Genomic DNA, 12,126 nt, shown 5'->3' on the forward strand with positions numbered 1-12,126 from the left:
TGTTGTGGAAGAGATGAAGAACAATTGTCTTATTTCTAGTTTTAGGTTGGAGACCTGAAGAATCAGAGTCAAAGAGAGAAAAAATAGTGGGGACAAGGGGAAGGTGGTAGACAAAAATACAGTCCTTAGAAGCAACAAATTTTATCAGCATGGACATTAGTGTTGAAACTTTCCCTCCACCGAGGAATAGCAAAGCTTTGTCCCATTTCTGCCTTTGGCCATGCTTCTACCCAAGTAGACTTTTTATGCAAGTTCGGAGCAGACTGGGATATGAGGCAGAGGAAAACAACAACAAAAAAAGACCTGTTGCAGGAAAAGCAGGTTTATTTCTGAAAAGAGGAAAGTAAAGTCACAAAGTAAAGAGGAAGGAGAAGTAAAAAGCAAAAGCTCATGTAGAAAAAGTACAGGGAGACATTTGTGGGGGGAGAGAATGGCGAGTAAGGAAGGAGTGAAAGTTGAATGAGAGAGAATAAAAGAAAGGAGATGGGGCTCTTAAGAAATGTTACTGTGGATAATGAATTGGACTGTCCTCATTAATTTTCCAGAGATAAAAGTAATTATTTATGCTCCCGAGCTGAGTTTCTTTGGCTGGAAAGACTGGACCATGTAGAGTCACTGGATTTAGATGGGTTACATTTTGGGAGTGACCCCCCAAGTCTTTGGATTTGTGATGTAATACCCAATGCACCTTGGATAAAACTATCACTTGAGCCAAACTGTATTTTCATTAAGAAGGCCAGACTCTTGAAACAATGGAACAAAGAAGTAGGGACTTAAGAATGGGTTCCTGAAATAGCTCCAGAAAGCCAGAGCCAATGCAGTTGAGGTCTTGCTAAAATGAAAACTGTGATTTTGGCGGAAATGTATGGTTCCAATTTGAAAAGCAGGTTTATGTACCAAGTATAATGGAGTAAAATTGAGATTTTTTTAAAAAAGAAAACTAAACTCCCCTTGTGAAGTTGCGAATTGGACAATATAGTTCAAGACAGCTTCAATGGGCATCCAATTTCCTAAGAAATTCTATTATTTTCTTGACAGAGAAAGAAGACCTATGTCAGTACTGCTTGGAGCAGTCAAAAGCTGCTGTCCTGCTCCACTGGAAAGGAAGAGATTTCAGAGGGATCTGGCTGCTGCTGTGGAACTCAAATTCGAGCAGTCCTCGGAACCACTGCAATAGGCTAATAGCTCCCAGAAACTTAAGAAATTTGTGGAAGTATTATGCTAAGGCAGGCCAAATCAAAAAACTTCGACTTACTGTTTGAGTATTCCACTAAAGTGATACAAAGACACAGAAACAGATACGAAAATATAGGTGCTAGTATCTAATATGATACACCAAGGGTGACCTGTGAAGGTAAAGCCAGAAAAGCTGCCACTGATGTGCTGGACATCTTCTCAAAAGATGTACCCATAAGAAGTGGCTAGAAGAATTCCTCTAGTGGGCTGCCTGACAAAAGTGATGGAATGAGGCTTGGAGCACATAAGTAAGCAAGCCATGATTTGCTGTGTTTTGATCCTGAAGCAAGAGCCACATGAATTCTACCTATTGGGAAAGCTGACACATGCTGAGGAGAAAGAATAGATCTTGAGGGTTCACACCAGAAGCCTTGAGCAGATTTAGGGAACTGTAAGTGATGACCATGATATTCCAGTCTAGTGAAGTCTTCTTGGGTAAGCATAATCAGAACTCAAATTTCAATCAGGGTCCCTGCAGAGATAGCTCTTCTTGGACAACGTGGGCACCAGTTTGCCTCCAGTACGATGAAGTTTACTGTGATGAGAGGAGGTTTGGAAGAATGCAGCCTTGGTAAGTCCATGAGGTGATCACCCTCAGCTTAACCTGGTCAAACTTGGACGACTAGACATGACCAATGTTTCCTTCAATTGTGGAGAAGTGGAACATCTAGTAGTTGTCCTCTGCCCTGTGGGTGTTTAGCAGCTGAATCATCTTTCATACATGAGGAATGAGCTCTGGGACAGAGGAGTAGAGATTTTCATGGGGAGGGGGTAACTGAATACAAAAATCTGACATGTTGGCTACCAGGGAAGTTCTCCATTCTCTGCCTCCAATGTTGGTGGAGAGGACAATGGTGAATTTTGGCTGAGGCAGCTGAGCCATACAGTTCCTCCTGTCAGAGGTGCCTGGCAGGGATTTTGATCTGTCCAGAATAAAACACAGAAGTGGGGGGGCAGCAGATAGAAAGCACAATAGGCACAATTTCTTTTGATACATGGGTGTTCACGGCCTCCCTCTCAACTCCCAACCAAGAATTCTGGCAGGGCCATTTCAGCACTTACCACGTCCCTGGACTCTGTGACCTAATTGTGCAGTGAGGAGAACCTTAGAAGTCCAGACAGGGTATGCGTGTCAGAAAGGATTAAGATTTCCTTTCTCCAGGATCTCTTTGTTTGGGATATTTGCTGACTATGAAGATAGTGTAAACTCTAGCTCTGTTAAGGTCGTGCCCATCGACCTCAGGAAGTCTATGCTTTTCATCAGTGAAGCCAGGCCAAGACAGGTAAGTTTTCCTGTAGTCTCCATGTGCTGGTGAGCGGATCTGAGTTTCACCTAGGTGGTAGCTGGGATTTCCAGCTTCCTACAGCCAAGCACCTGCATCCTATACATACATGGCCAGCAAAACACACACTCTCTAATGACCCAAGCCAGTGGCTCTCCTCTCCCACCACAATTACCACCACCACCAGGGCAACCAAAGTGCTAGTCATGTTTATTTTCTTTACGGTTTTTAATTTTTACTTTCCATTGAGCTCAGTTCTTTTAAGAAAGATGTCAGATTTAAGCCAACATTCTCTGTTGCACAAATATCGCTTGTCAAATAAGTTTTGGAAATGCTAAAGACTAAACTCCTCCTTGGAATTTTATGTCATTAGCCTATTAAAAGTCAACAATTTAAAAATTCCTTTGATCTCAAAACCCTCTCAGGCAGTGTACATTAAGATCTCTCCTTGAGTTTGCCTCCAAATCACCATCTTTGTTTGCAAAATATGAATGATGCAGTCCTCCCTGCCCACGAATAGCCATGGGCTCAAGTGTTTCTTGTGGTTAGGACTTCAACCTGTCACTAGGGTTGTACTGTAATCACAAGGGGAGGGGGTTGAACTTGTCATAGCAAGAGAACCGACCTTCAGCTTTAAAACAAATGCCAATATTTTTTCATATATATATTAAAAAACATAGAAGAAAAAGATACTATCCCATCTTATGCCATTTAAGAGAACACTTTGCTCTGTTAGAAGCTAATTCTTACTCTCTCAGGGTCAGGAGACTAGAGGCTCCAAAGGAAGACCAAATAACATGACTCCATCTTACAATCACATGGCTTTGCCCAGTTTATTCCCATCTATGGAAAATCTTAAGAATACTCTGCTCAATGTTATTAGTTAACATAGTAAGTCAGTGGTAACCATGTGTATCTTGCCAGGTAAAATATAAAGTCCACGAGACACACAATGCAGTTTGAAAACTTTGGGTACCTTGAAGACTAATAACTGCAAAATTTGGAAGGAAGACATCCAGGATCGGGTCCATATGTATCCTTCTCTCTCCTACCATATGCACATGCATACTACTAGCATTTCTCAGGTACTTACTCTTTGCCAGGAACTAAGGATGTAAAAGTAAGTAAGATGCAGTCATTGTGCCAGAGATCGCTAGCCCTCAAACAGCTCTTTCTTCAAGCATATGGCAAGGGTACATTTCCCAGCCTCCCTAAGAGTTAAGTGTGACCCTGTGACTACCCCCTGTAATGCGAAATATGAACAGAAGTGATGCTTGTGTGCCTCTTGGAAGCCTACCCTTAAAATCTCCCAGGAATGTTCCTCCATGCTCTTTCCCTTTCTGACTGGGCCAGGAGGGAGATGACCACAGTCACCTTAGAAGTCATATGTTAGAGACAGCAGAGCCTCCCTTGACCTGGGTTCTGGAAAAACCTTCATGGAGCAGAGCCATTACTACCTGGACTGCCTGCCCTAGACTAAGTGAAAAAGTAATAATATTCTTGTTTTTTAAATTCCAGAAAATTGGGAGTCTATTAACACAACCTAGCCAAGCCTATTACAGTTATTAACTCAAGGAGATCACGTGTTCAAAGAAAGAATTCCTAGTATTGTGGAATATATATCAAAGAGCCTTCAAGATTGGGGCAGAGCAGAGGATTACAGTTTGCAATTCAGTGTTGTTAGCTTAAAAAACTGCAGGCTTTGTTACCACCAAGAATGTAAGACCAAGTTCATGTGGGCTGAGACACAGCATAACTGATGTATTTCTCTGTATGTGCCAACAGTCAGGTATTCTGAGCCAGTTCCTCCAAGAGAGGGACTTAGTGGAGGGAGGGACCTGGTGACAAGCAAGTTTGATAGTTTCCTTCTTATTACACAACACCCTACCAGTTTCCCCAAGAGAAAAATCAAATCTCCATTATTTAGGTCCATGAAGGGTATTTAAGAGTGGTTTCACCTCTTTTGTGTTTTCCCCTGCCATGATGGCAGGAAGAGTTGGGTGTAGACCAGAGTCTGAACGCCCTGGGAGACTGGGTCAGACCACAGTGCTGGGGAGGATTATCAGAATCCCTTGCCACTTGCTGAAGCTCTGGCCACCCCGACTTCTGAACAGAACAGGAACATAAGAGATGTAGACATTGAGTTTCATAGGCAGCACAACGGGCTGAAGCAAGGAGGAGCCTTTGATCTCTGGTCTTGTCCTTATTTAGCGCAGACTTTCCAGAGAAGGTATAGCGTAGATAGGACGGGTCAGGTTTTACCAAGTCAGGGGGAGAGAGGGAGAGAGGGAAAGAGGGTAAGAGGAAGAGAAAGAGGGTAAGAGGGAGAGAAAGAGGGAGGTAGGAATGGGGGGAGAGTGGGAGGGGAAGAGAAATAACAGACTCTGGATATATAGAGGAAAACCATTTTTTTAACAAAGTTGTATTTCTTTCACTGCATAGGCAAACAGCTCTTCTGAAAATACTCATATGAAAAGGAATACACCATTTTGTTTTTACTCCTAGTTACCACTATCATTAAGTTTTGATGAAAATGAAAGCTTACAGTAAAATCAAAATATAAAGGCCTAAGGATTGTGTACAATTGTGATCCAGTGGTTTGTAATGCAGGCATTGTACTGCTGCAAACTCATATCTTAATTTCTCATTCTAGTTATTCCAGACGCTATTTGAAGAAGCAAAGAATACATGGTTGAAGAGAAAAATAATCAAATCTCACAGGACTAAATAATCAAGACTATTACAAAGAACATAAATAACAAATTTATAATGTATTGCAATACAAAAAGCAGTATTCTTAGTATAAAATTGCATTTCCATGAAGAAGCTATTTACAACAAATGTGATTAAACTACATCGGAAACACATTAAAGCTGTATGAGTCACACATATACAATGTCACAATCCACACGAAACTACAGAAAATAAGCCATCAGAAGGCCACATCCTTGTCTAAAGGTAGCAAAGGCCTTTCGACTGACCTTCCTGCTTCAGAAACACCATCAAAAAATCACCCCACTGGATTTCAGCAGACTTGTTAACTCCACATTTGGCTTTTTCAAGATAAGCTGTAATCTTCTCAAGAGGCTCAAAATGCAGAACTGAGGTAAAGTGATATTTAAAAAGAAGGAAAGTTTCTGTTGGCACAAAAGATATATAAGAAAACTTCCCAAACTGTTGGCATATTTGACAGGATGGGTCAACTACACATTTATAATACTGGCAGAAATAACACTTCAACACTGAGATGAAGGATATAAACTTGACGCACATTAGCAAAAGCAACGGTCTTCCCCTTCTTTCTCTCACTTCATGCCAAATATAAAACTTAAAAGAAGATAAAACCGTAATCTTCTCAACTTGAGGCCTTTAGATTTAGGATTTATGCTAAAATATCAGGTTTACCCTACTTTTTCTTGCCCTTTTTGGGGGGGGGGGTCTTTAACATTCCCCACCCCATAAAGCAACATACCCACTCCACTCCTGAAGGACTCGGTAATAAAAAGTCACATGCTAAGTACTTGCCTTAAAAGACATTTTTTATCATCTGCACCAAAGGAGTTAAAGGACACAGGCTCTGTAGACTGACATATACCCAACAACGCCACAGCTATCAACAAGGTTTTTGCTAGTAAGTTGGCGAAAATTTGGCTTTATTCACTGTCAAAAGCCAATCCTGCTAAAGCTTAACTTTTTAATACAGTAGTTGTCTTGAATTTCTTTATGTAGTCAGAGAGACCTGTACCTAACATAGACATACGTATGAGATCAAATTGCAAGTCTGAGCCCATGCAGAGCTAGGCACTGTATGCCCTGCCCCTCATTCTTTTCAATGCTGGCATTTCAAAAGGAAAGAAGTGGGACTGCTGCATCCATATGAGATCGCTAAGCAAGTTAAGATTGTTTATCAGATCTAGTAATAGATGAATAATAAAAGAAACTAATAAAAAGGTAGCAAGAAATTTCAAACTTTCCTTCTAATCAATGAAAAAGCACCCTGCTGCAAAGACCCACACATAAAGTACTGCACCTCCATTCCAAAACACAAAGTTTCTTTGATTTAAAATCTACCTAATTTTAATTTATATAGAACACTATTTTGTATTTAAATAACTGATATTGAATATAGGAAAGCATGATTATTTTTTATTTTTTAAATCAAAATCATGTTTCCATGCATTTGACTTTTGGAATAAGTTTATTCTCTACAGAAAAAATCCATAAAATTCTATTCAAATGTTGATCTAATTTTAAGTTTAAAATAGTTAATGTTAAATGGTTTCCTTTAGTTTTATATTCATTAAGTCCTGAAAATAAATCTAAAGGCCTCAAATTGAGAAGAGTATTAAGTGACTGTACTCATAGGGCTGTTTAGTAAAAAGCCTATCTTTTGCCAGAATGTTGAGGAAAACCAGGAAAAATGGTTCCCACAGCCAGATACTTAAACTTTTAATAAATTCTCTTCTCCAAGATGTTTTTCTCCCCTCCCTCCAGCTTTTTAAAAAAGTATTTCTGGAAAGAATATGTATTTTTCTTATTATGTATTTGGGTCCCATTTGGGATCCAATTGGAAATTGGCCCTAAATTTATAAAAAGTCAAAGTAGACTTTATTTATTTATTCTTCCACTCTAGTCACTCCACTAAGAAAATGAGTATTTCAATTTGGTGGGAGGCATTACACAGAAAAGTCAAACTATGAAACTTCTTATCACATACCCCTGAACTTGAACTTACTAATCTTTGAAAACTTTGTTTCAGTTGAACCTCAGAAATCCAGTGATGGGAGACAGCAGGCCCAGCTCAGCTGTGCCTCTGAAAGGCTTTCTGGGACCAGGCAGGCAGAGCCATCTCACCAACAGTGGCACTATATGTGAGGATGTGTGCAGAGAAGGGCAGGAACTGGCCCATGTCCAGAGTCTCCCAGCCTGTCAGTTCCACGATGGCTTCAAACATGAGGCTCCATTGCTATCTGAAGACCACAATTACTACAGACTCTTAAGGAACCTCACTGTACTGGGGGAGCAGACTGCCTGGTATCTGACTTGGAAAGATGAAAAATAACCATCTCTAAATATAAGATTCTGTCAGAATGAAAACTCCCTTTGTTTGATGCTTGCAACAGTCTCATTCAAGCACACAAGGGTAGGGAGCTTCAGAATCCCCATCTTGAGCCCAGTGTTACTATAAGGAAAGGACTATCTAAACAGCCAGATACAAGTATACTGCATATTCATTTTAAAAGATGACAGAAACTTTCTGAGTTTCATAAACGCACATTCCTTATTATTCTTTCTGGACCCCTGGGGCATAGGATCAACTTTAGGCATCTTTCTTAAGCTTGGAATTTTATTTTACGAATTTATTCTAAAACATAAATGAGGTAGGACAGAAGAGGATGGATGGAATTTTTAAAACAAATTGGGTCCCCTGGGTGCTTTTAGTAGATCTGGTATTGAGAGATTTACAGAGATACAATTCTTTAGAAGATTAAGGAAGGAAAGGAAACCAAATCTTTCACTCCCAGGTATTGACTTTCATTAATTTTGTCACCAATAGCACATCAGTGAAGGAAAACCAGAAGTGTTTCTTCCATTATTATTAAAGTGTTTCATGGGCCAGGGAACCCCATGAGATGGAAACGAAACACACAGTATTCAAGTTTTCTGCACAAGACTACAAAAGACTTAGAGGACTTTTGGCTTCAGAAAGAATACTGGTAAAGCAACTTCAGAAAGAAAACTACTACATTTTGGAAAAAAAAACGAACAAACTTTCCTATAAAATACCCACTTTCTTTTGAAACTCCAAAGATGGCAACTTCATTTGAGATGCTTGGCAGTCATAGCTTCACGGGCTGTGGTTCCTGATTATCTAAACCCTTAAATCAGAACCAACACAGCTGACATAAGCCTCACTAGCACTGGAGTCCTCTCTTAATACTGGGAAGAGTGTGCAGAGCCTACAGGCCCATGGTAGAAACGTTTAAAAAATTAAAGGTAAGAAATAAGACATAAGGTGATTTAGAAGGTTAGGATGACTTCCAAGCTCTTTTCTAAAATAGTATCCAGGGTCCTCTCAATTTCTATCTGTAAAAATGTGTCCCTGCCCTGTGATGCCTGACATTTCTTACCAAGTTTGACAAAAATAAATACTTAAAACAAGTAAAGGAAGCAAGACTTCTGCTACACTTTTGAGGATGCTCAAGAGTAAAGGTTGCTTTGCTTTTAATTTATGAGGCATGCAGCCTTGTCTCTAGAAGGTGCTAATGAGGACTGGGGTTGCCTCCTCTGGTCAAGACTCTCTAGCCCCAAGTAAATGAACTTGTTCCCATTCCAAGCCCCCAAACAGATCCTGATACCACACTGGTTTTTCTGTTTCCTGATTGTCTTGCCCAAAAGATTCTCATTAATATACATGAGGCTTAATGCCCTAAGACATTGACTAGAGATTGTCTTTTAAGAGAGAAGCTTCTCATTCAGAAACAATTAAGGATTTGGTTTGAACTGTAGACCAGAGGGGAAAAGATGCATTAGCTTTGATCTGTATTACTGCAAATACCTTCATAAAACCTACGGCCCCTTATCAGCATGCTGAGTTTTGCGCTGCCTCAATGCGTCCTCCATCACCTCCGTGTCAGCGGAACAGGGCTGCTCAAGGGCATCTCCTTCAGTCTCATCAGGTTCCACTCCCTCCCGGGACACGCTGTCCTCCCTCAGGGGCCCCTGCTCATTGGCGTCACTTCTTTCCTCCTCTCCACCAGCAGCCAGGTTGTCCTCCTCTTCTTCCTCCTCCACTTCATCCTCCTCGCCAAGATCTTCTTTCTCTTCTTCATCATCTACAAGGCTGTCCTTGTTTTCTTCTTCATTCGAGTCGTCCTTTTCCTCCTCTGCATCCCGCAACTGTTCAGCCCTATGAGCCTCCACTGACCTCTGATTCTGCTCTGTGGAGGGAAGAGAAGGAACAAAAACTTCCTGTAAATAAACAATATTAACTCGACTATCATTTTGAGTGTTTATCTGTGAAATAAATGCAAAGGGGGGATGGCGGGAGCTACTTGACAGTTTTCTTCACCTTGAAGCTATATTATCACACAGAACAGATTCTCTGCTTGGCATTAGAGCCCCGTCCTCTGGGAATGGGTTCTCTGTTTCTCTCTGGATACTTCCCTGACCATGTTGACTTTGACAGAGCACGAGGGCAGAGAGAGCAAAGGTTCCTGCACTCTCTTTGCTTTGCACCTGTAGAAGGTTTAGCAATATAATGTAACCTGGGCCAGTCAGAGAATATACACCCCAGGAATTCTGGGCCAGAGTCAGGAGGAAAAGTCCTCCCTCTTTCTGCAGGGATTGCTAAACTGATGAAATGAGAGCCCCAAAGGCAGCCACATAGAAACAGAAACCTATTATCACTTGGGCAGTGCTTGAAGCCAGAACATCCCTGGACTTTTCAGTTATGGGAACTAATAAGTTCACCTTTTTCCCTAAGCTGGTTTGAACTGACTTTCTATTACTTTCAAGAATTGTCAGGAACATAATATATTTTCTAATAATTTGTGGAAGGCTCAAAGACTCGAAAACTTCCAGAACTAAAAAGAAACATAAATTTGCTTAATTTCCTAAATAAAATTCAGCAATTATCAAGTCTTCATTAAAGTCTTCATACAAATTCTCAAAAATAGTCAGGAATAAAGAAACAAGAACAGAGCACAACTTGACTCCAGAAATAGCATCAAGCCGTGCAAGGACTTTGGACTCAGACCAAACTGTCATGATTCAAGTCCTGGCTTTGTGACCTGGGACAATTCACTTAGCCTTTTAGAACCTCTATTTTCTCATCTGTAAAAGCTACTAGAAGACTGCTTTTAAAGGACTTGGGAGGGCATGGTAGAGGATCAATAAATGTGTGTTCCTTTCCTCCCTTCTTGCTTCAGAGCGAATGAAGGAAAAGATGGCGACTGATTAATGAAGGGCATATACCTAAAGGGAAAATACGATTGCCAAAATGAAACATTCTCTAATTTAAGAAAGGGAACATAAGAATTTTGTTCAAATCTACCTAGAAAACATATTTCAGAGAATTTGGTAGTGGTGATGGTTTTGTCATCCAGCAAATCAAGGATAAAATCCACTATCCATCTGAGGACAAAAGGAATGAACACTAAAGAATTCAAAAGATACTCTATTCTATGAGTTTATCAGGCTTACCAGAACGCTCAGACAAATGCCCTGGAAGTGGTACAGAGAAGCATTCTGATATTACCACCAAGACCTGGAGAAAAAAGTGATTTTACAGTTAGTAGATAGGACATTTTTACCAAAGGGCCTCACAATTATGCCTTGCTTCTATAAACAGATATTCTTAGACAAATAATTGGCAGTTGGTCAATAGTCCTCAAAAAGGACAAGGGAATAATTAAGAATTTCCTATTTCTCAAATGTGGCATAATGTAGAAAAATACTATTTATTTATAACAGGTCACAAAGTCAAATGTCTATAGAGAGTCCACTAGAAATAGATGAATCAAGAAGATTTAAGAAAATGAACACTATCAGCCATTAAAATGGTCTACTTAAAAAACTATTTTGGACAAACAAAACTAGTTTGTATATGGGTGATTCATCATCAGTGGGTAACCCCCACTTGAATGGAAGAACATTTTAGGGCCTGGAATTCTCAAGATTAGTATAAGAAATTTCTACAGAGACAAATTATAAGAAACCTCATCAATGATATGAACTAAATCCTATTTTAGACAGTGATTAACTAGCTTCCCTTTCTATGTGTTATAAGCATGCTGTCCCGTTAATACACTCCAAGCTCCCTAAAGGCAGGATCATCCCACTCCACGTCCCAGGTCTGGGGATAGGAATAGGTCATGGTGATGAAGCTGACGGGAAGTTCCAAACAGGGCAGGGTTAGCTGAAGACACTCTCTATGTCTGCAACTTTTCCCTTCCACTACAGCACCCCAGAACACCAAAGAGATCCAACCCCGGAAGAAAGAAGCGGCTATGCTGTGGCCATTTCCCAACAGGAAGGCTATACATTTCTTGTTGTACTTAGTTCAGACCAGACAGTGCCTTCACTCTGAATAACTGCCTAGTCTTTAAAAGAGGAATAGTACTTCATACATTAGCATTTTAAAGGTGCTACAAAACATTAAAGAACCCAAAGATGTAGTCTTTTTGGTTCAATTTTATAAACATCAAATAATTACCCAACATCGTGTTTATGATTGTTACTGTCCATATATCCATTTATCACTTTACTCAATACCTGATTCATTAGGTTCAAAGGACTACATTAGTAACCAGAGGACTAGGTTCAACATGAAGAAATCATCGTCCTGGCTCTTGAGTAGCAGAGAAAAAAATAGCAATTTAATTATAAGGCAATATGGAACATGAGTCTCATAAGAAAAATGAACTTTGAGACTTAAGAGATAAAGAGATTATAACCAGTTACAGGATGGGGAAGGACCAAGAATGACCACCTGGAGGAGGCAGCAGTGAAGGCCCTGGGCATGGTCAGGAGAGGATGGGCAGCACCAGCTGTCTGCCTGCCCTTCTGCTTATTAGTGGTTCACAGGACATAATTTTCTCATGAC

At 40.3% G+C, this 12,126-nt stretch overlaps 1 protein-coding gene across 2 annotated transcripts in view; it reads right to left on the bottom strand.

Moving 5' to 3' along the window:
- Positions 1–5,941: 5,941 nt before the first annotated feature.
- The window catches only part of LOC119515651 (thioredoxin-related transmembrane protein 4-like), a 70,939-nt gene continuing 64,754 nt past the window's right edge, over positions 5,942–12,126 (bottom strand). For both annotated transcript variants that reach the window (XM_037811749.1, XM_037811748.1), the window contains 2 exons: positions 10,725–10,788; positions 5,942–9,460 (listed from right to left, as the gene is read on the bottom strand). In XM_037811749.1, coding sequence (XP_037667677.1) covers positions 9,090–9,460; positions 10,725–10,788 — 435 coding nt within the window. In that variant the 3' untranslated portion in view covers positions 5,942–9,089. The remainder of the gene's footprint in view (positions 9,461–10,724; positions 10,789–12,126) is intronic.

This window comes from Choloepus didactylus, chromosome 19 (assembly GCF_015220235.1).
Source record: "Choloepus didactylus isolate mChoDid1 chromosome 19, mChoDid1.pri, whole genome shotgun sequence".
NCBI classification, from domain to species: domain Eukaryota; kingdom Metazoa; phylum Chordata; class Mammalia; order Pilosa; family Megalonychidae; genus Choloepus; species Choloepus didactylus.